This window comes from Pan troglodytes, chromosome 3 (assembly GCF_028858775.2).
Source record: "Pan troglodytes isolate AG18354 chromosome 3, NHGRI_mPanTro3-v2.0_pri, whole genome shotgun sequence".
Lineage (NCBI taxonomy): Eukaryota > Metazoa > Chordata > Mammalia > Primates > Hominidae > Pan > Pan troglodytes.
The window spans coordinates 111,194,525-111,222,193 of NC_072401.2; the positions used below are offsets into that span (position 1 = coordinate 111,194,525).

At 38.2% G+C, this 27,669-nt stretch overlaps 1 protein-coding gene across 18 annotated transcripts in view; it reads right to left on the reverse strand.

Annotated features, from left to right (window-relative positions):
• Nucleotides 1–243: 243 nt before the first annotated feature.
• The window catches only part of CFI (complement factor I), a 74,344-nt gene continuing 46,918 nt past the window's right edge, over nt 244–27,669 (reverse strand). For 3 of the 18 annotated variants that reach the window (XM_063809737.1, XM_024356185.3, XM_063809733.1), the window contains 13 exons: nt 25,624–25,894; nt 23,603–23,756; nt 20,578–20,753; nt 19,584–19,697; nt 19,331–19,441; nt 16,991–17,011; nt 16,813–16,833; nt 12,025–12,060; nt 9,048–9,151; nt 8,765–8,868; nt 5,767–6,047; nt 2,040–2,144; nt 244–662 (listed from right to left, as the gene is read on the reverse strand). In XM_063809737.1, the coding sequence (XP_063665807.1) occupies nt 445–662; nt 2,040–2,144; nt 5,767–6,047; nt 8,765–8,868; nt 9,048–9,151; nt 12,025–12,060; nt 16,813–16,833; nt 16,991–17,011; nt 19,331–19,441; nt 19,584–19,697; nt 20,578–20,753; nt 23,603–23,673 (1,362 nt within the window). In that variant the 5' untranslated portion in view covers nt 23,674–23,756; nt 25,624–25,894 and the 3' untranslated portion in view covers nt 244–444. Of the gene's footprint in view, nt 935–2,039; nt 2,145–5,766; nt 6,048–8,764; nt 8,869–9,047; nt 9,152–12,024; nt 12,061–16,812; nt 16,834–16,990; nt 17,015–19,330; nt 19,442–19,583; nt 19,698–20,577; nt 20,754–23,602; nt 23,757–25,623; nt 25,895–27,669 lie in introns of all 18 variants that reach the window. The other 15 variants (XM_063809736.1, XM_003310445.6, XM_016952020.4 and 12 more) reach the window with 7 other exon arrangements.

Below are 27,669 nucleotides of genomic sequence, written 5' to 3' on the forward strand. Positions count from 1 at the left end.
AGGTACTATGCCAAACATTTATATAAGTATGTAGTTTCATTTTCACAGAATTCCAGTTTCCATTTTATAGGTGGAAAAGGAGACACAAAGAAGACAATAAATTGTCCAGGGCATAGTAGGTGATAGAGCTGGGATTTGAACCCAACCTTATGTGAGTCCAACATTATTCAATTAGTTTTAACTTCAGTCAATAAATCACTCCCGCAGTGAGATAATTTAATAAAATTTTGTGATAAATAAAACTTGTATGCTTCACCAAAATATTTATTTGAGAATTATACAACAAAATTCCAATATGGCATAAACTTTGTGGAGACCTTTAAAAATATCCAATGAGATTTGCTTCATTTTTCCCCCCTAGAGAATTATTAATTATACCATTTTATTTCCATTAAATGGAACTCTTGAGAGAAAAAGAATAGAAAGGAGAGAGAGATCACAATTTTATACATTGTACTGAGAAATAAAAGGCCTTCCCACATGGTAGCTAATCCAGTCAAAATAATTGGCCACTTTGGTGTAAACACCCGGGAACTCTGGTTTTCCACAGTTTTCCCCCCAACTCACAACACCCCAGACATAAGTCACATTGTTGGCATCCATACAGACTAAGGGGCCTCCAGAGTCCCCTTTACAGGCATCGATGGAACCATCATATGTACCTAAGAAAGAAATGTGAAAGAGAAAATCACACATTTCCTTCCGTTTTTCAAGGCTGCCATGCCTCCTCCATGGCATTTAACAACTTTGGCTTTTTTACAGTTTTCTGACAGCAATAGCATGGGCTCTCCTTAGAGTCCCTGGCTGGGCTTGCAGAGTTGCAGAGATGCAGGCTGGAAAATTCTTTACGAGTCTTCTATTCATTCCCCCAATTCAGCATGTTCTTCCTGTGTTCTTTACTTTATGCAACTGAGTACTGAGATGAGATTGCAACCTGAAAGTTGCATCAGATGCTGAGCAGGAAAATGATAGGACTACCTAGTGCTTACTGAGTGCTAAATATTTATTAGTCATTCATTGTCTTCATTGTTACCACAACCCTGTGAGGCAAATATCATTATTGCCCCTATTTTATACATAAGACAACTATGACACGGAGTTTAACTTGTCTAAGGTCACACAGCTAACAAACGACAGGTCCTGGACTTGAACCCGGGCAACCACACCTCAGAGCTTGTCCTCTTGAGCATGATACTCCCTTTTGGGAGATTTTGTGCTGTTCACCTCTTTTGTCCACTGTAATCCTGAACTCCATTTCAAGATGGGAGGACACTTTCTTCTTACTCATGATTTTCCGAGATTTTTAAATCACTGTATCCAGTAAGTTATAGGATGTCAATAACTGCCTTTTCAGTAATACACCATTTAGAAATGGTTTCAATAAAGCACCTAAATGCACTACACTGGCTGGTACTTTGCCTGCCTTTGTATCACCTCCAAAAGTAGGAGCTGCTATTGTATTGGGCAGGAGAATTAGCTTAACCATGTTATCAAAGGAGTCCGTGGTGTAAGAAATGCGCTGTGATTTCCATGGAGGGAAAAATTTACTTCCAAATGGAAGTAAATCTCATCTCATTTGAGATGAGATAACTTGAATTTGTATTTAAAAGTAATTTAGTTTTGATCCTGGGTATACCACCTCTTGTCTGTAAGACTTTGGACAAATTATGTAACTGCTCTGCATCTCAGATGCCTTATCTATGATCCTCAATTTTACAAATGAAGAAACCTGCTCAAGGTCACATGACTAGCAATTAGTAAAAGCTGGGATATAAATCTAGGTCTGGTTCCAGAGGTCGTGCTCTTAGTCACCTTGCTGTGCTGCTATAGAATCGCTTAAGGAGGATTTTTCCTCATAGTATTAGAGGAAGAAACCTGAGCTACAGGGAAGGGACTGAAAGTGTTTGAGAGTGCTACAGCCAGAAGGCCAAATGGAGGGAATTAGGGCCCAAAGCATGGGGGCTGATGTGGTGGGAGGAGATGTTTGATAGGGGAAATACATACATCTTGACATCTTGGATAAACCACTTGGCACTTACCTGCGCATTCCATTTCTTTTTCATAGAAGCGATTTCCGTAAAACTTAGAGCAGTTGCTTATTAGTTTAACTTCACCCCACTGAAGTGAAAAGACTCTTTCATTATCTAAACAAAGTGAGAAAGCAAACATTTAGAAGTCACAAATGAGAAATCTAAATACATACTCTCATAAGTTAAACCATTAGTATTATGAAAGGGTGTATAGTTTTCAATATATATAAATTTTTGAGAACTCTTCCTTAGCGTGTTTAATCATATCATATCTCTATTTCTAAAATTGGATGGATAGTCAAGGGGGACTATTGAACATATGGTCTGAAGTCACACTCATTTAATAAAGAGCTGGTACCCTAAGTTGAATGAGATAAATCTTTCCCTTTTGGTTGCAGAACTCAGTCAGGCAATTGGATAGGAATCAGTGATAAGGTCTTTTCACATAAATACCTCCTATCTTCTCATAGTCCCTTATTTCCTTGAGAATGTTTGTTAAAGCGAAAACAATGTTTTAATATAAGAACTTCAAATAAAGGAAATACATACGAAGTTATCAATGTTTGTGTGTTTTTGTGTGTCTGAGAAGAAAAATCCATCTCCTAAGTGATTTGAAGTTATTTAAAAGGGGATTTAAGATTTTCTTCCTCAAGTGATCTGCCCCCCTCAGCCTCCCAAAGTGCTGGGATTACAGGCATGAGCCATCGTGCCCAGCCAGGAAGGAGTTTATTTTTTTTTCCTTTAAGCTCTACTTCAAGTTGGTCTCAAGATACCTGCCTTCCTTAGAACAAGAGCTTTTTTAAAAATAGTAATTTCTTATTTCCCCTAATTTGGGAAAATCAATTTGTGAGCAATTCTTAATGGCCCAGGAGATAGTTTGTGCCTTGGCACTCTTGTAAGCTTCTTGAGGCAGCTCTCCGATGGTAGCTGAGGCAGCGAAAGGGCAGAATTTTAACTACTAGACTTTAAGGTGGTCAGTAAACACCTGGAGAGCTGGACTTCATCTTTCAGCCATGGAACTTATTCATCCCCTTGTTTGTTGACTGGGTCCATATTTTCCATCAGTGAAATCCTAGCACTTTAGCATTGCTATCTTGCAGACATAGTAAATCCTCAATAAATGTGTTAAACCATTATTAATAAATGTGTTAAACCTTTGATCATTGATTAAGGCCATATCTAACTACCAGTTTATATGAAGTACATGGAATAAGGGAACATGTTAAATGCTAGATCAGGCTGGGCACAGTGGCTCATCCCAGGACTTTGGGAGGCCAGGGTGGGAGGATCACTTGAGCTCAGGAGTTTGAGACCATCCTGGGCAACATGGCAAAATCCCATCTCTACAAAAAATACAAAAATTAGCCAGGCATGGTGGTCCCAGCTGATTTGGTGGTTGAGGTGGGAGGATCGCCTGAGCCCCAGAGCTCAAGGCTGCAGTGAGCTAGGTTTGTGCCACTGCACTTTAGCCTGGACAACAGAGCAAGATCCTGTCTCAAAAAAAAAATCCAGATAAAGAATGTGATTAGCCAAATTCAAGGTATGGGAATTCTAAAATAAGAATTACCCATTCTCTTTAATGATTAAATTTTAAATAAAAGGAAGGGGTAACTATTCTAGATTAAAAGAGATTTAAGAAAAATAGCCACCAAATGCAATGTGTGGACTTTGTTTGGATCTTGATTCAAATAACCTGATTATAAAAATATTTTTAAAAATAAATGAGGAATATTAAACATGGGCTTTATTTTATTGGGTATGAAAATGGTGTTGTGTCCTTATCTGGTGAAGATATATACTGGAGTATTCATGGGTGAAATTATATGACATCTGGGATATGGTTTAATATACTCCAGGAAAAATATGTGGGGGAATATGTTGAATAGCTCCTGAATGTGCCTCAGACCATTCTCCACCCTTCAATGCCGTGCATCCTGCCCTAAGAGCCTGACCTGTGGCCTCTGGTTCCCAGGTGGTTTTAGACAAAGAGGACCCTAGCAGGAGGGAGGAAAGGAAAGAGGTAGGCTAGTGAGATTGGGACTGGCTATACCCTTCAGCTCAAGATCCTTGCTTCTCTCAAGGCAGCCTGCTCTACCTGAGACTTTTTCTCCATCTAGTAACTTCTCCTACTCTTCCGCCTTCAGATCCAGGAGTTAAGACAGCTCTGGTACCTCTAGTCCTGGGTACCTTCGTAGCCCCTGTGATTCCCCAACCCCCTACGTATATCTTTGTAATGAACCCTGTTATAAATAAATCTTCCTAATTGCTCCGTTGAGACCCCAATTAATATGGGGAGATACAACAAGAATGACAGAATGCTGATAACTGTGAAAATTGGATGATGGATAAGTAAGGGTTTATTATACTTTAATCTCTATTTTTGTGTATACTTGTAAATGCACATAATAAAAGATTTTAAAAAAACAGAACAAGTATAAGGACACAATACTCTCTTGATGAATTAATTCCTAATACAATTTGGTGTTTTAGAAGTTTTAGGTATTCAGACATACCACAAATCCAGATTAATTTCTACATATATTTTATACCTTCCAATGTGGCAATTATAATGAATGTGTTGGAATATGAGTCTAAAAGACCAATGCAATGAAGGTACTTAGAGTTTCTGCTATCAAAGACAATTTAAGATGTTGAAAGGAAGCTAAATTTTAAGGTTAAATCTTCTTTTTTTTCTGTTATGCTTGTGGTTGTTTTGAGACAGAGTCTCGCTCTGTCACTCAGGCTAGACGGCAGTAGCACAATCATGGCTCACTGCAACCTCAACCTCCTGGGCTCAAGTGATCCTCCCACTTCAGCCCCCCTCAACCTCCAGGAGCTGGGACTACAAGTACACACCATCACATCCAGCTAATTTCTAAATTTTTTGTAGAGACAGTGTCTCAAACTCCTGGGCTCAAGTGATCACCTGCCTCGGCCTCCCAAAGTGCTAGGATTAGAGACATGAGCTACTATGCCCAGCCCAAGGTTAAATCTTCAAGATGAAGGGAAAGGTGTTGACTAGTTTAATTCTAATCTAATATCTAATTCAGCAGATCTTTCTAATAATTTGTCTCTGAGTGTCCACATCTTTTATTCGTATGAAGTGTTCACCACAAGTCTTCTTAGAAGTTCAAAAAATGAATTCCTTATGTTCTTTTTTTCTTTGTAGAGAGGGTAGGGCCTGGGGAACAGGGAAAGAGGGAGGAGGGGAGTGAGAAGGAGGGTTGTGGGCATCAGCAATTCAACATAGACCAAGGCTATCCCTTTGTAAACCTTTTTATCTTTTACCCACATCTCCCCAACAAATCCAAACAGTCCATGCTGTATGTCTCCCTGTCTCTATATTTTTTTCTTGGTGAATGGCTACCCTTCAAAGTTTGCCACAGGATCATAGAGAGAATATATATGACCTTTGAAAGCCTAGATAAGGACTGGTTCCATAATTTGCAGAGTCCAGTGAAAAATGGAAATGTGGAATGGGGCCATTTCAAAAATTATGAAGAATTTCATGATGGTGACAGCACAGCAATAAATCAAGCCTCAGGGCCTTCTGAGCATGGGGTGCTGGGCAGCTGCACATGCTGCAAACCCATGAAGCCAGCCATGGCTGGATGTTTACTTTTCTGGATATGATGTTATGCTTCTCTCTGAGTGCTAGGAAATTAGCTCCCATACATTTCTATTCTCTTTGATTTCCAACTCATGGCTTCTGATTAACAAACCGTAAGACATATACCTTTTTCTCGTCCCCAGCCAGAAACGATGCATGTATCATTAGGTTGGAATAGGTAAGGAGACCAGGGGATACAGGCAGGGATGGAACGAGGCAGCTCACAATCTTTTTTGTTTCCGTCTTTTTTCATTTCAATCAAAGCGATGTCATTTTGGTAAGTGCCTGCATTGTAGTTTTCATGGAAAATAATTCTATCCACATGTTCAATTACTATACGTTTACGGTCGGGGTGTATCCAGTCTACTACTCTTGTCCATATTTGGTAACGATGAGTTTTACTGGCTCTATAACAGAAAAAAAAAAGGAAATAAAATATATTGAGAAAAAATACAAATAGGAATTCTGACACTTCACTTTTATATTTTTCCCTTTTAAAAACCTTTTTCATTTCCCCAGAATTTTGTAAATGCTTGCTGTCATGAAACAATGAGATTAAATTTACTTAGTGCAGAATTAGGTCAATGGTAAATGGTAAAGCTAGGAATAATCCATGTAACTGCTCAATATGAGGAACATAAAGAACACATTAACAACTAGAGATGCCCAAAAGTGGAATGAGTTTGCTGCCTCTGGAGTGAGTGTGCCGTCGCTGCAGGTGTTTAAGCAGAGACCAGACAGCATCTTGCCATAAATGTAGTTAAGGAACTAGGGAGTTGGACCACACACACTCATTACTCTGCCAACCCTAGAGGTTCTCAGGGCAAAGGCCACAGCAGTCATTATCCTGACCCTTAAGACTAACTTTATCCTAACATTGCATTGTATTTATTTGTTCACATGCCTTTCCTCACACTAGACTGTGCTGCTTGAAGCCAGAGATGGGGTCTGATTCATCTGTGCAGCCCTGGTGCCTACTATTATATCTGGATCATAGTAGCTGTTTTAAAATCCTGTTGAAATGGTGAATGAGCTAAATATTGCCTATTCTTATGCTTCACTACATTTTCATATCAAATTTCTTTCTTCCTTTCTTTCTTTTTAAAACAGAGACAGGGTCTCACTCTTTTGCCTAAGCTGGAGTACAGTGGTGTGACCATAGCTCACTGCAGCCTTGACTCCTGAGCTCAGGAGACACTCCCACCTCAGCCTCCCTAGTAACTAGAACTACAGGCATGTGCCACCACATTAGGCTAATTAAAAAAAATTTTTTTTGTAGAAATGGGGTCTTGCTATGTTCCCCAGGCTGGTCTCAAACCTACCAAAGTGCTGGGATTATAGGCGTGAGCCACCGCACCTGGCCTCTTATCAATTTTCAACTCATAGTTTCAAGCAAATCAGGCATCTACCATCATCTTCTCATGGAACAGTATAGAGTCACTTCAGCAAAGTATTATAGCTTAGTTTTTTTGGTTTGATTAGAAGTAGGGTGCTAAATTATGACCTCATAGTCTAACATTTCCAAACAATAAATTATTTTACAGAATGGATTTTTCTTAAGCAATAAAACTTATTTTTAAACAATTTAATGGAAATCTTTTCAAAAAATGTATTATTTATATCAGTGTTCCTCAACCTTTTTGGCACCAGGGACAGGTTTTGTGGAAGACAATTTTTCCATGGAACTGTGGAAAACTCGGGGGAGGAGGGGATGATTTCCGGATGAAATGGTTTCACTTCAGATCACCAGGCATTAGATTCTCATAAGGATTGCACAGCCTAGACCCTTCACATGTGCAATTCACAATAGGGTTTGCACTCCTATGAGAATCTAATGCTGCTGCTGATCTGACAGGAGGTGGAGCTCAGGTGGTAATGCTCACCCACCACTCACCTCAGTTCCTAACAGGCCACAGATCAGTACTTGTCTGCAGCTCAGGGGTAGAGTATCCCTGATCTATATAACTTCTGCTTTCTCAAACAGCATTAACTGAACAGAATTTATCTTTACATAAGGGTGATTCAGGTAACCACCTTAAAAGGTCGTGTCCTAGGAAATAATGAGATGTTCAGGAAGCTTTTGTTTATAGTGTTCCAAGAATACTGTCCTTCATATTAATTTTGGTTGTTTTTCAGGATCACAGGTTGTAAATATTATTTATTTAGTCAATTTATTCAACAAATACTTAGTGTGAACCTATATGTACCAGGCACTGTGTAAGGCACTGAGATGCAGAAATGAGCAAAATCAGAAACAGTTCCTGCTTTCATGGAGTTCACGATCTAGGGAAAGATGCAGCAGTAAATGGATCATCACATTGATGAAGATAATACGTTCTACCATGAAAAGTGAGAGGAATGAACAGTATGTGGGCTTTTAAGAACTTATCAAGAGGGCTTTGACTTAAGGGAGTCAGGGAAGGTTCCCTAAGGAAGTGAAGATTGAGCTGAGATCTGAACAAAGGGTACGACTAAGTAGGGAAAAGGGTAAGGAAGATCATTTCTGGCAGGGGAAACAATATATGAAGGTCCCTTTGCAGGAGGGGGCAAATGCACTTGAGTAGCAGAAAGCAATCCAGAGTAGAGGTGGTGGAACAGGGAGCAGGAGGTGGCTCTGTGGGGCAAGATGAGATTGGCAAAGGTTAGCAGAGGTCAGATTACATGGGGCCTCATGGGCCATGTTAAAATTTTTGTTTCAGTTCTTATCCTAAGAGGAATGCAAAGTCATTGCATTTTAGGTGACAAGTAATCAAAACTAGGTATGGCAACATGACTCTTGAGCCACACAGTAAAGAAAATATAGGTAGGCCACAGTGGAGAACAAAATGTAAGTAGTACCTACCCACTCTCCCACCTTGCAAATAAGCCAGGTGAAGTAATTTGGCAGCTATGGGTTTGATCTGCCTTTGCCAGTGAGATCAGCAATTTTGGTCTGTGGAGGACACAGTAGATTCTACAGGATTAGCCTCTGGAATTCCAGTCGCGAATACCAGAGGATACTTTGCAATTAATATAGTGGAGTTTGTCACTACCTTTTTCAGATATGCTTTATCATCTGCCACAATCTCTATTACTCACTTTCATTGTTTCGGGAAATCTAAAATTTACTGAAGACATCTTTTACCTGAGACAATGTGCAGCAGTCAGAATCCAACAGCCACCAATATAAATTCCCCCACAGGTGATTCCACTGGCATCCTTAATTGCCACCTGCCATGGGAGGTCTCCCTGTAAAAGACATTTGTGTGGTCACTGCCATTCTAACAGATAGCGATACAAACAGCCCTAAGATATTTCCATGGCAAGACTCCCAGTCTCTTATAATTACATCATCCTCCTGCCCCTTTTCCCCCCCAAATTTAGGCTGTTTCTGGGCAGTTGCATTGTGACTTTTCATGCGCGTTTACCAGTTGTGCTCGCTTTCCTCCCACAATCCGTTTCCTTCGAATGTGCATTCTGTTTTTAACTCCACAAGATAGTTTAGGTAATAATGATTTTATCCGTCTTCTTTCTTCAAGAAAGGAAGAGATTACATCATTATTATCTTGAACCCATTAGCCTTTTTAACACACTTCTTGATTATCTATGCCACAAAAACAGGAGAGTCACAGCCAGTACAAGACAGGCTGGAATCATTAGTAAATTATTTTGAATGCTAAACCATACTATTTATCTTATTTAAAAATTCTGGCTTGATATTAAAATTGGCTTGATTTTCTGAAGTTCTGCCTAAAGATAGACTCGTGGCAGAAAAGGGCTGGCCAAGAGGTTAAACATTTACCAGCCTCTAGCTGATAAAGGATGCCACATGTCCAGGCACTGTGACAGTGGCAGCTCAGAAGGGAATCACATTCTGAAATCATCAGGGTAAACTAACAACATGGCAAACTGTGTCTTGTCTTTTCTTTCTTTCTTTTTTTTTTTGAGATGGAGTCTCAGTCTTGTGCCCAGGCTGGAGTGCAATGGCACGATCTCAGCTCACTGCAACCTCCGCCTCCCGGGTTCAAGGGATTCTCCTGCCTCAGCCTCCCAAGTAGCTGGGATTACAGGCGCCCACCCCCACGCCCAGCTAATTTTTGTTTTTTCAGTAGAGATGGGGTTTCACCATGTTGGCCAGGCTGGTCTCGAACTCCTGACCTAATGTGATCTGCCCGCCTCGGCCTCCCAAAGTGCTGAGATTACAGGGTGAGCCACCATGCCCAGCCATAGTTTTTATTTTCTAGAGGCTGTTTATATGGAACTCTTATATTAATATCAATGTTAACATAGTGATACTCATATTAAGTACTTTCTATATGTCAGGCCCCATACTGAGTCTTTGTATATAGTTTATCTCATTTAATCATCCTATTAACCCTGAGAGGTGATGTGCCAGTGACCCCAGGACAAGTGGGTTAGCAGGCTGGGGAGTGTTTTTTAGCCATTTGACATGTGACAATGTTTCCTTCCTCTGTCTAGTTGAGCATGCAGATGTCTGGCACATTTGTCATGAGAAAACACGGTAGAGCAAAGTTTATGACATGAATTTTCCAAAGAATTTATGATGACTGAAGAAAGTAAAATATATCCCTTTATTTCCTCTCTATATTTTAACATGTCATGGAAATTTTTGTAAACTTGCTTCTTAGCCCCAGATGAGAAAGGAAAATGAATATTGCTGTTAATAATTTTGGGCATACCGAAAGGAGTTAGGCCCCCAAGAAAGAGCGGTTGTTGTATGGAGGCTAAAGCAACTTCATCTTGGATACTAATCTGCCATGTTAGCTTCTGATTAACCCCAATTCTGGGAAGGCCTCTGAGATTTCCAGTTTATCTATTATTCCTTGTATAAGAGCATGTACTTACTGTAAATCCTGGCCTTATGGCAAATTCCTACCCATTAGCTCTGAAGCCTGTGTGCCCCTCCCCTACAGTATATAATCTCTGAGTCGGGAGAGAACTAGCACAAGGATCCACCATCTTGTCTCACTGTTGTCCAGGACACAGACCTGGCTTCCATTAGTAAGTCCCTATTAAATGTTTCTTTCTAAGGAACTGGATATGTCAGCCTCTTTGTTTGGCCTCTCAGCTTCCTTAGACTTTGGGGGCCGATTTGTGTGAACCTGCCCACTGTGAAACACATGGATAGAAGATGGTTTTTTTTGGTCTCACCCATCCTAAGAACTGGGGTGGGGGAAGAGTGTGATGGTAAGTTTTTGCTTAGACTTTTGAAGGAAGAGGGATCTCATGTTCTGAGGACTGTGAAACCAACTTAGGTAGTATCTGAAAATGAATGTTATTCTGAGTAAAAATAAAGGGCCATTGTTGAAAATGCCTTTTGACTAACATCTATAGCTTTGAGAGCTAAATCTTTTTTTTTTTTTTTTTTTTTTTGAGATGGAGTCTCACTCTGTTGCCCAGGCTGGAGGGCAGTGGCACAATCTTGGCTCACTGCAACCTCCACCTCCCGGGTTCAAGCGATTCTCCTGCCTCAGCCTCCTGAGCACCTGGGATTACAGGCACCTGCTACCATGCCTGGCTAATTTTTATATTTTTGTAGAGATGGGGTTTCACCATGTTGGCCAGGCTGGTCTTGAACTCCTGACCTCAAGTAATCCACCTGCTTTGGCCTCCCACAGTGCTGGGATTAGAGGCCTGAGCCACTGTGCCCGGCCTTAAATCTTTTACTCATTGCCTGATTTTTAAAGATTGTTACTTAATTTTGGTTACTGACAATTAGAAAGAAGTCTACATGAACTTCATTTAAAAATCCCACTGAAACATTTTAAACTTCATTTAAAATTCCCAATTTGTATTTGAGGTTAAGTTACTCTCTTAAGTTTTTATACCTAATACATAACTGAGTCAGAATTTAACGTAAGTCTGTCTGACTAGAAATCTCTAATCAATTGCTATCTTCCCAGGAACTTAATACTTTAATTTAATTTGGCTTTTAGCGCACAACTGGCCAAGGTACAGATCTTCAAAGGTCTCCTATTACCATGATTTAAAACATTGTGAAAGAATGGTTAATTCAATTAACATCTATTATTTTTTCTATTTCAAAAAATTATGTCATGAGTCATGCTTGAGAGCTGCTTGTTTTTTCACAAAACTGACCTGACAAAGTTCATTTCAAATAGAAAAAGCTTATGTATGATTGGAGTATTGTTTTCATTTCAAAATTAGCCATATGAATTAATCCAGTTTTAAAAGCAATTCTCAAGAATCATTTAAGCTTACTTTTCTTAAAAGTGACAGAGAAAGAATAATAATGTTATATGTTTTAATTTAAATTGATACCAAAACTAATTGTTGCTTGAATCAATTATATATATGCAAATGACACTGAAATTACAGCCTAAACCAGTGAGCCACCAATAAAAAAGTATAACGTTAGCTTACCTGCATCCATGTCAGCAGTCAAAATTTCTGTTTCTTCTATGATAAAACAAAAGATTCCAATGTTTAAAGTTGTTAATTATAGTCAAAATGAAATCATTAAAATCATTTAAACATTGATTATAATTTTCTGCCTTAAAACTTATCCTCCCTTTTATAAAGGACTGTATAAAATCCCCAAGGCATGTCATCTTATTTCCTTTCTATAATTAGGTAATTGTAAAGGCTCAAGATGCACTGTATAGAAATTCTTGCTGGCACAAACTAGAGATATCTGTTGGTACTAGTGAATGTTGAGACTCATGGTGTCACAGTTTCCAGTAGTTAGAGCAGGCAAAATGCACAGCCCAGAAGAGGAAGGCTTCTATTTCAACTCTTTGCATCCCCAGGGTGTTTTATATATATATATAAAATATTTTATAATATATATTTATTATATAAATAAATATTTATAATATATATTTATTATATAAATATTTATAATACATAAATATAAAATATCTATATTTTATTTATATTATATAATCTATAATTTTATATTATATATTATATAATCTATAATTTTATATTATATTATACAATCTATAATTTTATATTATATTATATAATCTATAATTTTATATTATATAATATATTATATTATATAACCTATAATTTTATATTATATATTATATATAATATAATTTTATAGATTATATATATTATATAATCTATAATTTTATATTATATATTATATAATATATAATTTTATATTATATTCTATAATTTTATATTATATATTATATAATTTTATATTATATAATATATAATATATAATTTTATATTATATAATATATAATTATATATTATATATTATATAATATATAATTTTATATTATATAATATATAATTTTATATTATATAATATATAATTTTATATTATATAATATGTAATTTTTTATTATATATTATATAATATAAAATTTTATATTATATAATATATAATTATATATAATATAATATAATATATAATTTTATATTATATAATATAATATATAATTTTATATATTTGATATTTTTATCAAATATATATTTAAAAAATATAAATATATATATTTTGAGACGGAGTCTCACTCTGTTGCCCAGACTGGAGTGCGGTGGCATGATCTCAGCTCACTGCAACATCCGCCTCCCAGGTTCAAGCGATTCTCCTGCCTCAGCCTCCCAAGTAGCTGGGATTACAGGTGTGCGTCACCAGCCCGGCTAATTTTTGTATTTTTAGTAGAAACAGGGTTTTACCATATTGGTCAGGCTGGTCTTGAACTCCTGACCTCGTGATCCACCCGCCTTGGCCTCCCAAAGTGCTGGGATTACAGGTGTGAGCTACTGTGCCCGGCCTCCCAAGGTGTTTACATAAGGTAGGGAGCAGTCATCAGCACTAGCCAAGGGAGTCCTGAGCTGACATGAAAAAGGCTCCTCTCAGTTTGTACAGGTATGGGTTAGCATTAGGCATCTGGGATGCAGAAGTTAAAAAAAAAAAAAAAGAATGTTCTTTTTTTTTTTTAGATTTTTTTCTTGAAGTTATACCAGATGTTTTCATCTTTGCTCTGCCATTCTAGAACATTTCTGTGGACGGAATCATGAGTTCTTTGACCTGGGGATCTGAAGGTGAATTCCCACCAACATGTTGCTCTGTCATGGATGAGGATATGGCTGGGGATCACATAGCCCAGAATGGCAGCGTCACTTTGCTGCAATCCTGTGTCTTCTCACTGAATTTGCTAAGTTCTCTTTGGCACAGGCATATGAGTGTTTGTTATGCCACACACCTAAGTTGTTTTCTGGGGTAGAAAGAGGCTCTGCTCAGATGCATTCACAAAAGCACCCTTGTGAATCAGAGAAGACTCAAGTATTCACATTCAATGCCCAACAAAGGAAGATGAGAAAGTCCAGTGTAGCTGAGGTGTACTAGGTATTAGAAGAACAGCACTAACTTGATTTAATATAATCAAAGCTGAGGTGTACTAGGTATTAGAAGAACAGCTAGTACACCTTTGATTATATAAAAATTAAGGATTTCTATTCAACAAATCTCACATGGATAGAGTTAACAGATGAGAGACAGCATGGAAGAAGATATCTGTAATGTTTAAAACTGACAATGGATTAATTTCTAGACTGTAAAAGGAACCCTTGCAAATCAGTAAGAAAGATTACAATGAAAGAAATATAAAATTGAGCAAAGGATGTGAACCAGTGAAAGAACAGAGAAAAGGAAGATGAAACTAAAAAGCTAGTATGCACATGAAGAGAAACTCAGAATCATTGGTTAATATAAAAATTGAAGTTAATAAACAATGCCATCACTTGACAGCTGGAGAAACACGCTTGATGTTGGTGGGGTTGAAGAGAACCCTCAGGCATTATTGGTGGAAGTAAGGACTGGTATATAACAGCACTGCCAAAGAACATACAGGCACTAGTAATCAAATTAAGGATATGCATACTCTAAGATTCAACTTGCTACTATGGTTTGAGTGTGTCCCCCAAAGTTCATGTGTTGGAAACTTAATCCCCAACACAACAGTGTTGGGAAGTGGGGCCTAATAAGAAGGGATTAGGTCATGAGGGCTCTTTCCTCATTAATAGATTAATGTCGTTATCTCAGGAGTGGGTTAGCTGTAGTGACAGTGGGCTTGTTATATACAAAAGTGAGTTCGGACTCCTCTTGTTCCCTTGCTGTCTTGCCTTTCCACCTCCTGCCATGGGTGATGGAGCAAGAAAGCCCTTGACAGATGTGGGACCTGCGACCTTCGACCTCACAAACCTCCAAAACTGTAAGAAATAAATGTATTTTCTTCATAAATTACCCCGTCTGTGGTATTCTGTTATAGCAACACAAAAGAAGACACTTGCCCAGCTAGATGCCTCAAAGAAATCCTCCCACACATACTTAAGGAGAGGATATTCATCACAGTATGATTGTGGGCTGAAAGTCCATTACTGAGAAAGTGGAGAGTAAATTGTGCAAGATAAACACAGTGGAGTATTTTATACAGCAGTTAGAAGCAACAAATTAGATGAACACACAGTAACATGGACAGGTCTTTAAAATGTAATGAGTTGTGAAAAGAAAAAAAGGAAATAGAGATCTACAACACAATACTATGTGAGTAAAAAAATGTATGCTTGCAAAATAACAATACACATTGGATACGAATGCATGAAACAAAAAAAGGTACATATTACACCACTTAAAAATGGTTGCCTATTGCGGAAGAGGAATGGGAGTAAGGTATAGCGATAAAGAGGGATAAATGAGTCAAACAAGACAGGGGCCTTGATTGACCCCTGATGATCATGTATAAGGAGCTGAGGAGTATCATTAACTCATCACTTTGCCTCTGAGATCTGAAACTAGGGAGGGAGGAGGAAGGAAAAGAAGGAGGGAGGGAGGGAAAAAAGGAATAGAGAAGAAGAAGCAGGAGGAGGAGGAGGACGAGGGAAGAGACGGAAGAAGAAGGAGAAAACAAGAAGAAGAGAAAAGAGGAACAAGAAGAAGAGGAAGAAGGAGGAGGAGGAGGAACAGCAGCTTCAGAGGGCAAAATGACAAGTGAGAGAATACAATGAAATAATAGGCATTTAGAGCAAAGGGTGGTCTTGAGCTAGCCAGTCCCTCAGGAATCCTAAGAAATCCTGAGGAGGTGGCTCACGCCTGTAATCCCAGCACTTTGGGAGGCCAAGGCAGGTGGATCACGAGGGCAGGAGTTCAAGACCAGCCTGGCCAAGATGGTGAAACCCCATCTCCACTAAAAATACAAAAATTAGCCAGGTGTGGTGGCACGTGCCTGTAATCTCAGCTACTCGGGAGGTTGAGGCAGAGAACTGCTTAAACCCGGGAGGTGGAGGTTGCAGTGAGCCGAGATCAGGCCACTGCACTCCAGCCTGGGCTACAAGACCAAGTACAAGACCGAGACTCCGTCTCAAAAAAAAAAAAAGAAGGAAAGAAAGAAATCCTGAGGAGGATCATGAACTTTGACGTTACATGAACTGGGGATATGAATCATTTTACATGACTCATTTACATTTACATGACTCCAGCTCTGTCGCCCAGGCTGGAGTGCAGTGACGCAGTCTCGGCTCACTGCAAGCTCCGCCTCCCGGGTTCACGCCATTCTCCTGCCTCGGCCTCCCAAGTAGCTGGGACTATAGGCTCCCGCCACCACGCCAGGCTAATTTTTTTTTTTTTTTTTTGTATTTTTAGTAGAGATGGGGTTTCACCGTGTTAGCCAGGATGGTCTCAATCTCCTGACCTCGTGATCCACCCGCCTTGGCATCCCAAAGTGTTGGGATTACAGGCGTGAGCCACCGCGCCCAGCCGTTTACATGAATATTTTTTAAAAGGGTGGTCCCAAAGAGCTAGAGGATTTGGGGACATCTGACTGATAGAAGTAAATAAGAAAATGCCTATCATGAAAAGATGTTATCTTTTTTCAGGTGGCAATTTCTTGAGGAGCTACCTTGATTTTGAGAGAAAATGAAGAGAAGAAAGGTATTCGGCAAAGGTGAAATGTGCAGGGAAGAGTCCACTCTGGATGGTGTTTTGGTCAGCAGGCTATGGATGGGGTGTATGAGAGTGAAAGTTTATCACACTGAGAAAAGGCCTCTACGCCTAAACTAATGTTCAGGCTGGGTTATTGCTAAAATGTGGTCATATCATGCTCCATTAACAGTTACATTAAAATATAAGACCAAAGAACCTGAGTTTTGTTTCAATTTTTTAATATCCCCAAATTTTAATAAAAATTTTACCTTGAGCCACAGATGCAAAGCCTGAAGAAAACAAAAACAAAAAATTTATCAAAGGATAATTTTTAATTGGGAAAAAATGCACACTATATCAATATACTATACATATATCATGAAAACCATTGCACCTTATTTCTGTTTTCTTTGGTAATATAATTTTTCTATTATAAAAATGATTTACCTTGAATTGTAGGATGTCTAGCTGCTAAAAAAAAAACACAAAAAACTCACTATAGCAAAGAGATCATTTTGATTTGAATAAAATATGCACAAATTATTAAATTTCAGACTAGTACAACTTAATAGTTAGAAGCATCACTAAAATGCAAAGGCAGAGCTCATCCCTAAATAAGAGTAAACTGAAGTAACAATGATAGTTGGCTAAATGTGTTTTTGAAACAGATTTTAAAAAGATAAAAGGAGGTCAGGTGCAGTGGCTCATGCCTGTAATCCCAGCAACACGCCTTCCAAAGTGTTGGGATTACAGGCGTGAGCCACTGCACTTGGCTGGGGCAGGGATTTTTGAAATGTTATTCACTAATGGAACCCCACCACCTAGAGCAGGGACTGGCACACACAGTAGCAGCTGAATAAATATTCATCAAGTAAACGAATAAATATAACTTAAAGAGATTTTTCCTCCAGAAAGCACTGATGGAAGCAAAGAGTCAGTCTGCATAGTCTAGAATAGGTACATAAGGAATATTTTTCACCATTGGAGGTTATCCAGAGCACCAATTCATTGCTTTGAAACTTGGTAAGTAAAAGGAAAGAATGAAGCATTATTCTGCCTCTCTATAGATTTCTAGTTAATAAGTGCAATAGGCATGATAAAATTAGAAATTGCCATTTTACAGCCCTATTGACAAAATGGACATAGGCAACAATTTAAAAGGCTGCTAAAACCATTAGGCAAACGATTGTGGGGCACTTTGAAATGGACACACCAAGCTGATCAAGTAATCATCTTAGCATCACTAGAGGAGGGACAACCAGACAAGAAGACATTATGTGTAACAGGAAATACATGCAAGACTCATCAAGAATTCTTACCTAAGGCCAGGCACAGTGGCTCATGCCTGTAATGCCAGCACTTTGGGAGGCCGAGGCAGGCAGATCACTTGAGGCCAAGAGTTCAAGACGAGCCTGGCCAATGTGGCAAAACACTGTCTCTTCTAAAAACAGAAAAATTAGCCAAGCGTGATGGCACATGCCTATAATCCCAGCTACTCAGGAGGCTGAGGTGGGAGAATCCCTTGACCCCAGGAGGCAGAGGTTGCAGTGAGCCTACATTGTGCCACTGCACTCCAGCCTAGGCAATAAAGCAAGACTCTGTCTCAAAAAAAGAAAATAAAAAGAATTCTTGCCTAAAATATTAAACCTTGCTCTTAAAAAAAAGTGTTTATTTGTCATTGACTCAAAGCTCAAAACCTTGGTTATAATCAAGTCTCTCTAAATCCAGAATAGAAGTATACTACAGGCAAACGACTCAGTTTCTCTAAAAAAAAAAAATAATAATAATAGTATGAAAAAAATTTGGGTAGGGAGGTGGGGAAGATAACTCTTGATGAATAAAGAAGACTTTAAAAACGTAATAACCAAACAGAACATTCAGATTCTTTTAGATCCTGATTTGAATCTATTCATTCAAAAAAGACATTTTTGAGATAGTTGAGAAAATTTGAACATGGCTGTTATTAAATGACGTTAGTGAATTACTATTATAGTGAATTATTATACCTAACATAGATTTTAGATATACGAATGAGAGAATGAATGGTTATATATATATATATTGCTTTTATCATTGGAGATGCATATAAATGATGTGATATGATATCTAAAATTTACTTTAAAATACTCCAACAGGCCAGGTGCGGTGGCTTACGCCTGTAACCCCAGCACTTTGGGAGGCCAAGATCATCTGAGGTCAGGAGTTTGAGACCACCCTGGCCAACATGGTGAAACCCTGTCTCTACTAAAATACAAAAATTAGCCAGGCATGGTGGCAGGTGCCTGTAATCCCAGCTACTTGGGAGGCTGAGGCAGGAGAATCACTTGAACTCGGGAGGTTGAGGTTGCAACGAGCCAAGATTGTGCCACAGCACTCCAGCCTGGGCAACAGAGCAAGACTTCATCACAAAAAAAGTAATAATAAATAAAATAAAATACTCCAACAAACATACAAACAAACAAACAAACTGGAAGAGAGATAAACAAGATTGGCAAACTATCAATAACTTGCAGGTGGAAAATGGGTACTTAAGGATTGGTTCTAATGGTCTATTTTTTGTATGTGCAGTGAGAACATCTTTTAATAGAAAGTTCTGAAATAACAAGTAGATATTTAGCGGATGAAAATATGAGGAGATGAACATTCCATAGTTCTGCAAATGCCCACTCAGTGTTCTTACTGCTACACCCATCTATGGTCCCCTTAAGATTATACTTTACCTAAAGAAAAGTTTCAGAATCCCTGGATTCAATAATGAAAAAAAGTCACCCCAAGTCTTTAAATTACCTTCACAGCCAACTTCATCTTCCCCTGTAATGCAGTCCACCTCACCATTGCATTGATACTGGCTTGGAATGCAAACACCCGATTTACAATGGAAGCTTTTGCCTTGGCATGCTGTGCAAACATAAGCAGGAGAGGTTTTTTTAATTCCTTAAAATTGAACGAGGTACAATCTAAAATTCAATAGTAAAGTTGTTTTTCCTCTTTTAGTCAGAAAAATGAATTTAGAGGATTTAGAGGCTAGATTTATGTTTACCTTTACAACACAGTTCATCACTTTGGTCTCCACAATCATTGATACCATCACAGGCTTTCATCTGAGAAATGTATTTCCCATTCACACACTGAAAGAAGTCATTCATTGGAGAATCTGTAAAGCAGGAATTATCTTTGTGAAATTTATTTATGGAGTGGTGGCATGACATCCTTATCAGATTTTTGGGATAATGGAGTCATTAAGAGAAAGTTAAACTTCAAAAAAATGTATAAAATGTATTGGTATTATCAACATAGTACATATGACTCATACAGAAAATAAAGATCAAACCTGGCTTATGGAGGCTCTTCTATTATCTCTGAAAGTCAGTATTTGTTGTGAAAGTCTATATTTGCTGAGATGGGGAGGAATCAAGAGTACGTGCTGACATTGACAAACACTGGTTTCCACCCATTTCTTTCATGCTGCTATACTCATCCTCACCCCTACTCCCAAGACTTGCTTGGTTAGTGCCATTTGTTTACATTTTGGTGGTACTTTTTTTTAGCACTGAAAAGGAATGGGTATAGGTTTGGTCTTTAAAACTACATGTATGACTAAAATATTCCAGTGTCAGGAAGGAGGAGAAAAGTCTCAATGAACGCCTGAAAACTGAGGCACCAATGTGGTCACTTAAAGGTTTTAAATAAATTCATATATGCTGGCCCTCTTAAAGGAGATGCTGAGCTTTCTTCTTATGTTTGATTGACTTGTGTTTGCTACAGTAACTTTAATCCAGATGTTCAAATGAAGCAAGGGGAGTCAGGCAACTTTGCTTCCCATATGTGAACCTGTAGAGAGGCAATGTTTGAATGGCAAAATGGTACAATAGGGGAAAGGTACCAATTTAGACTCTAAAGCCCAAAACTTGACAGAATCTATATTATTGCCTCTGTGACTGGCAACGAGGCATCAATCATTTGTTTACTATAGGCTTGGTGTAAAATAACCAACCTTCAAGGAAGGGAAAATAACAGGCAAATACTCCACCAACCTGCTTTCTGTGTATAACAAACCACATCAGCTAAATCCTGGTAACCCATAGTTCTTCTCTTAGTAAAAGTACATTCAGCCAAACTGGTCTCTAATCCTCGGCAATGCACATGTAGACATTCAGTGGAATTTATAGAGAGATCAGACAACTTAAACCTTCTTTGAGTATCAGCACCTCTGCAAATAGAATAAAGGAAACATTATGGTAGAATAATTAGTACTTTGCATTTATAACCCTACTGTAGCAGGTAAGAAACTAGAGTAATGTCCTCTCATCCTCTATATAGGAGTTACAGCTTGGGCAAGATACCGAAACTCTGAGCCTCAGTACCTTCATCTATAAAAGGGAATATAACTACCTCACTGGGTTTTGTAAAGATTAACTAAAACTTGGCTGGCGGTGGTGGCTCACGCCTGTAATCCCAGCACTTTGGGAGGCCAAGGAGGGTGGATTACCTGAGGTCAAGAGTTCGAGACCAGCCTGGCCAACATGGTGAAAATCCTATCTCTACCAAAAATACAAAAATTAGCTGGGTATGGTGGCCCACACCTGTAGTCTCAGCTATTCGGGAGGCTGAGGCAGGAGAATCACTTGAACCCAGGAGGTGGAGGTTGCCATGAGCTGAGATCGTGCCAGTGCACTCCAGCCTGGGCAACAGAGTGAGACTCTGTCTAAAAAAAAAAAAAAAAAAAAAAAATTTTCCATCTTTTCCTTTTGGGAATCTCTCTGCCTGCCCCATGCTGTAAACTTTAGCTGGTTGGTTCAATTATTGCCTAAGACTTGGAAGGTTAGGTTAGTTTAATTCCTGTAGGTCAATTTTGCTTTTACAGTAAGCTACATCTTCACTTCAGCCTTGACAGTATTAAGGTGATATTTTGGCATCTGTGTGCCATTGCTTGGACTTCTCAATTTGTTCAGAATTTGTGAGAAGAGACTTCCTCAGTGACGTATTATCCTAGAGATGATGATTTACAGTGAACTATTCTTCTAGGACATTCAATTATTCCTTGCTTCTCTCTAGAAGTAAATGGGGAAAATAGGTTAAAAATAAAAAATTGAGCAAAGATGCATCAGGTAAATGGAAACAAAAATAGAACAGTAATGACAATATAAATATTAGACTAACTAGGATAAAAAGCAAAAAGAAAACAAGGTGAAGCCAAGATTTGTAATTATTTCAGATCATGAGGCTATGCCATGAGAACAAACAAGAGCCATTTGAGGCAATCTTACAGGTTAATAATCTGAAAAACGTACCAACCTAAAAATATCTAAAAATACTATATAAAATGCCATCTTTTTCCTCAATGAGTTCTTAAGGAAGTAAGGGAAATCTGCACTGGTTAAAATTAGAGATGTCTGTTCATGAGCTTATGCAAAATATAAGAGCAAAATACTGAGAAATCAAATACTGAGAGAATCTACCAGTAGGTTGAACCATAAGTTGTAGGTAACAAACTGATGAAACTCAGAAATAGCCTATGGCTTAATTTAACAATATAAGAGACTCTCACTAATGAACTACTAGCAGATGTGGTTTAAGAAGAAGAAAATTGAATTCAGAAAGAAGGGGTGAGATACAAGAAAGAACAAACCAAGAAGTTGGTAAACATGAAGTAAATCTGAGTAAGCATTGCCTTAACAGTAGTGATAATGGCTTATTATATCATCATAGTGATTAACTTCTGGGATATAGAAAAATAAGGTGGAACTAAATATTAGAAACTTGATGGGTTAATTACATTTTTTTCTATTATTACTGAAGAAGGTGAGGACTTCCTAAATCAATGATTTATGGTATAAGTTCAAAGGTAACTAAAGAAGTAGAAATATAATGCATAATTTTCAAACCAACTAGAGGTGGAAAAGAGGAAAGATTTTTAAAAATCTTTAATTTAGTAGAAATTATAAAAGGAAAAAGGACAAAAGCACACAAAAAGCAGGGTAAATAATAAGCCTAAAAACAAGAGGAAAAATAAATTCAACAATGTAAGTAAGTATAATAATGTAAATGGACTAAACTCTTTAGTTAACAGTGATTGTAATATTGAATTAAAACCAATCTAGATATGTGCTGTTTATAAGGAACATGCTTAAAATCTAAAGATATAGGAAGACTGAAAGTAAAGAAATAGAGAAAGATCTAAACAGAGCAGCTAATTCTATTAATAATGAGTAACATGTCTATTATCTAGAACCCTGCACATGGAGCATTTGAAAAATACTCAGCCACAAAGCAAGTCTCAACAAATATTTGAAAAAATTGTTATCATACAGGGATATTCTCTAACCACAGAGAATAAGAAAATCAATAACACAAAGTTAACCAAAAGCAAACTAACATATTAACTAAAACTAATATTATAATAAAGAAAACTTCTAAATTACATATGGGGCAAAGAAGAAATTACATTGAAAGTTAGAAGATATTTTGAACCAAACAATAAATAAAATATCACTTATATATAAGTATATATACTATAATTATATTATATAAACTATATATAAATTATAGTTTATACACTATACTCTTAGTATATATACTTATATACTATAATTATAGTAAACTATACTATAAAACTATAAACTATAATTTATCCTAACTATATAGTTTATACTATAACTGTATAGTTTATACTCACTGTATAGTTTATAGTATAAACTATATTATATAACTATAAACTATACTCACACACAGTATATAAACTATACTAAGTGTGAAAAAGTGTACATAATTGTAGATGAGTAGGAGACAGACAGAAATGAATGTGTTTTGACTCTCAGAATCACTAAAGGATTCACATCCAGATACTTCAACAGACTTATTATCCATGCTTTGTTGTCAGCAGGGTTCCAAGTGTTGGGTAAATATGAATGCATATCATCCTCATAACAATGCTATGATGCATGTAGTTAATTTTCTTAGGTTACACATGTGGAAATTAATACACAGAAAAGTTAGGCAATCAAAAAGCAAACAACAATTAAATCAACCATGAGAAAATCCACTGATACAAGCGCTCACTGTTGAAACCCAAGGTCAAGGCAGGCCACGTTGGCTTCCCTCATGCTCCAGCTGCTTTTGCATATGAACATTGTCTTATCTTGGTCCACAAGTTTTACTTCAACTATTCCCTCTGAATCTGTAATTCCATGCTTCAAGGAAACACTAAACTTTCCTAAAATAAAAAAACAAAATAATGTGCAATATGTAGCCATTCACTTTTTTCTCTTAATTAAAAGTCTTTAAAAATAATAATGTACTTAATGTCAAGTGAGCTTTGAACATCATGACGATTTTAACAAGTAATAGTAAGCAATCATTTTATGAGTGTTTATTATGTGTCAGTGGCAGTGCTATTCAGCTGTATAGAGGATCATTAAATCCTCACATCAACCCTATGAGGATAAAGCCTGTTTATTCCCATTTTTACACAAGGAACCTAATTCTAGGGGAAGTTAAGTTCCTGGCCCAAGTGATGAAGCCAGGATTTGGAACTTGCTCAGTTGATCTCACTCCAAAGTCCACGCTCTCAAAAGTAAGCCCAACCGTAAAAATGTAAAATGTAGAAAGGGTTTATGTATTCTCATGTATTTAAGGCATTTAATGCCTCAAGAGAAGAAAAGTCTGACACTGATGAAATAACCTCCACTATTGCCTTCTGCCTTTCCAACAGGGATTATAGATGAGCTCAAACAGGGAGCTTTTCCCCTCCTTTTCCACAGTATCTCAACATCTTAACTCAGCATCTCAAAAACATACAGGCTGCTGTGAGCTGGTATATGTCATGGTGCCTTTAAAAAGAATGTTTTAAGTGTTCCTTAGGTAATGAAGTGTCTGTAATAACTTGCTATTAGAAGACAATGAACCTAAGCTTTGCTGTCAGACATAAAATGTAACAAGCACTTTCTGCATGCCAAGCACTGTGTGAAGAGCCCTGCATACATTGTTTTATTTAATTTTCACAAGAATTGTACAACTTAGAAACTTCACATTTTACAGACGAGGGAACTGGGGTCCAGTGAGGTCCAGCTTGTCAACAACCAAGGTGGGGTTTGGAGGGACTTGAAACTCAATTGGACTGACAGTGAAATCCCTAATCATAACTGCCCACTAGTCTGAATGCTAGGGCCCCAGCCTCCTCAGCACATGAAGCACCTGGAAGGGACTGTAGACAAGATCTCTGGGTCTGACGTCTGGGTTTGCTAGGTTGGAGTATGTCCCAGGTCAGCAGTGGCTCAAGCGGCCCTTGGATATTTAGGAACAATGGGGTCAGGGCTGGGGGAGAGGGTTGGGGGGGATGGCTGTTGAAAGAAATTACTGGGGTAGGCCACACACGGTGGCTCATGCCTGTAATCCCAGCACTTTGGGAGGCCGAGGCGGGCGGATCACAAGGTCAGGAGATCGAGACCATCCTGGCTAACACGGTGAAACTCCATCTCTACTAAAAACACAAAAAATTAGCTGGGCATGGTGGCAGGCAACTGTAATCCCAGCTACTCAGGAGGCTGTGGCAGGAGAATGGCACGAACCCGGGAGGCAGAAGTTGGAGTGAGCCAAGATCGCACCACTGCACTCCAGCCTGGGCAACAGAGCCAGACTCCATCTCAAAAAAACAAAACAAACAAAAACAGAAATTACTGGGGCCACAGGAGGACCTGAGGCCTGACTAGCCTACATGTGAGTACCAACCTTACTGGAAGACTTTTCACTGGGTTCTGAACCAACTCGATGGCCCTGGGAATAATCCCTTTAACCAAGTAGAAGTGAGGGTGGGGACAATTCTAAAGGGCTGGGCAGCAGGGAGTGGCACCGGCACTGAAGGAAGGTCTGGACTCAGCATCCCACACTCTGCACTCAAAGGCTGGCTGGATTCTGGCAACCCCTGATTTCTTTAGTGATTACTCCAATTATTATTGAGAGTCTAGAAAAAAATTTTGAGTTGTCATCATAACATACACCAGAGAATTATTTTCTGATAGAAAGTATGGCATACAAATACCCTCTTATATCATAGAATGACTTGAAAACTAGTCTCTTGCTACCTTCGGCTGTGCATGTTCCGTTATTTAAAAACTTTGTCCCTGGACGAAGACATTCCAAACTCTTTTGTTGACAGTATGTTGGGAAGCTTCTCCTGTTAGTTGCACACACTGCAGTGCCATTCTTTGGGCACTGATACGGTAGTTTACAAATACAGGTGCCCTCAATGCATCTCTGCCATGGCTGGCAGAAGACTTTATCGCAGGAGAGGTGAGTATATTTTTTTGCTAAGCACTTTTTCTCCACCAGATCCTCTTGAGATGTATAAGTGACCTGTAAATGCAAAATAAACATTAACTTAGCAACAAATTAAAGACTCCTGTTTGAAGATGAGTAAGTGAAGGAAAAGAGCAAAACAGATACAGCCCACAGTACAGATGAGAATGGTGTGGTCTGGTGGCTTCAAGAATCAGAAATAATGCCGCATATCTACAACCATCTGATCTTTGACAAACTTGACAAAAACAAGAAATGGGGAAAGGATTCCCTATTTAATAAATGGTGCTGGGAAAACTGGCTAGCCATATGGAGAAAGCTGAAACTAGATCCCTTCCTTACACCTTATACAGAAATTAATTCAAGATGGATTAAAGACTTACATGTTAGACCTAAAACCATAAAAACCCTAGAAGAAAACCTAGGCATTACCATTCAGGACATAGGCATGGGCAAGGACTTCATGTCTAAAACACCAAAAGCAATGGCAACAAAAGCCAAAATTGACAAATGGGATCTAATTAAATTAAAGAGCTTCTGCACAGCAAAAGAAACCACCATCAGAGTGAATAGGCAACCTACAGAATGGGAGAAAATTTTTGCAATCTACTCATCTGACAAAGGGCTAATATCCAGAATCTACAATGAACTCAAACAAATTTACAAGAAAAAAACAAACAACCCCATCAAAAAGTGGGCAAAGGATATGAACAGACATTTCTCAAAAGAAGACATTTATGCAGCCAAAAGACACATGAAAAAATGCTCATCATCACTGGCCATCAGAGAAATGCAAATCAAAACCACAATGAGATACCATCTCACACCAGTTAGAATGGCAATCATTAAAAAGTCAGGAAATAACAGGTGCTGGAGAGGATGTGGAGAAATAGGAACGCTTTTACACTGTTGGTGGGACTGTAAACTAGTTCAACCATTGTGGAAGTCAGTGTGGCGATTCCTCAGGGATCTAGAACTAGAAATACCATTTGACCCAGCCATCCCATTACTGGGCATATACCCAAAGGATTATAAATCATGCTGCTATAAAGACACATGCACACGTATGTTTATTGCGGCACTATTCACAATAGCAAAGACTTGGAACCAACCCAAATGTCCATCAATGATAGACCGGATTAAGAAAATGTGGCACATATACACCATGGAATACTATGCAGCCATAAAAAATGATGAGTTCATGTCCTTTGTAGGGACATGGATGAAACTGGAAACCATCATTCTCAGCAAACTATTGCAAGGACAAAAAACCAAACACCACATCGTCTCACTCATAGGTGGGAATTGAACAATGAGAACACATGGACACAGGAAGGGGAACATCACACACTGGGGCCTGTTGTGGCGTGGGGGGAGGGGGGAAGGATAGCATTTGGAGATATACCTAATGTTAAATGACGAGTTACTGGGTGCAGCACACCAACATGGCACATGTATGCATATGTAACTAACCTGCACATTGTGCACGTGCACCTAAAACTTAAAGTACAAAAAAAAAAAAAAAAGAATGGTATGACTGCCATCTTGACCATGAAGAAATCCTAAAAAAAAAAAAAAAAAAAAAAAAAAAAAAGAATCAGACAAACCTGGCTTCTAGACCCAGTTTTGGCACTTACTGTTACATGACGCAGGCAAGTGACCCTCCTGAAACGTGAATTTCCTCATCGTAAAATGAGATAATATCTCCTATTTTGCAAGATTAGAAACACTATGTTTGTAATGGTTGACAGGTACTAGGCATAAAATTAATGAGAGCTATTATTACCCTGCAGGACTCCAGTAGAAATAATATGAGGGCTGGGAACAGGCCA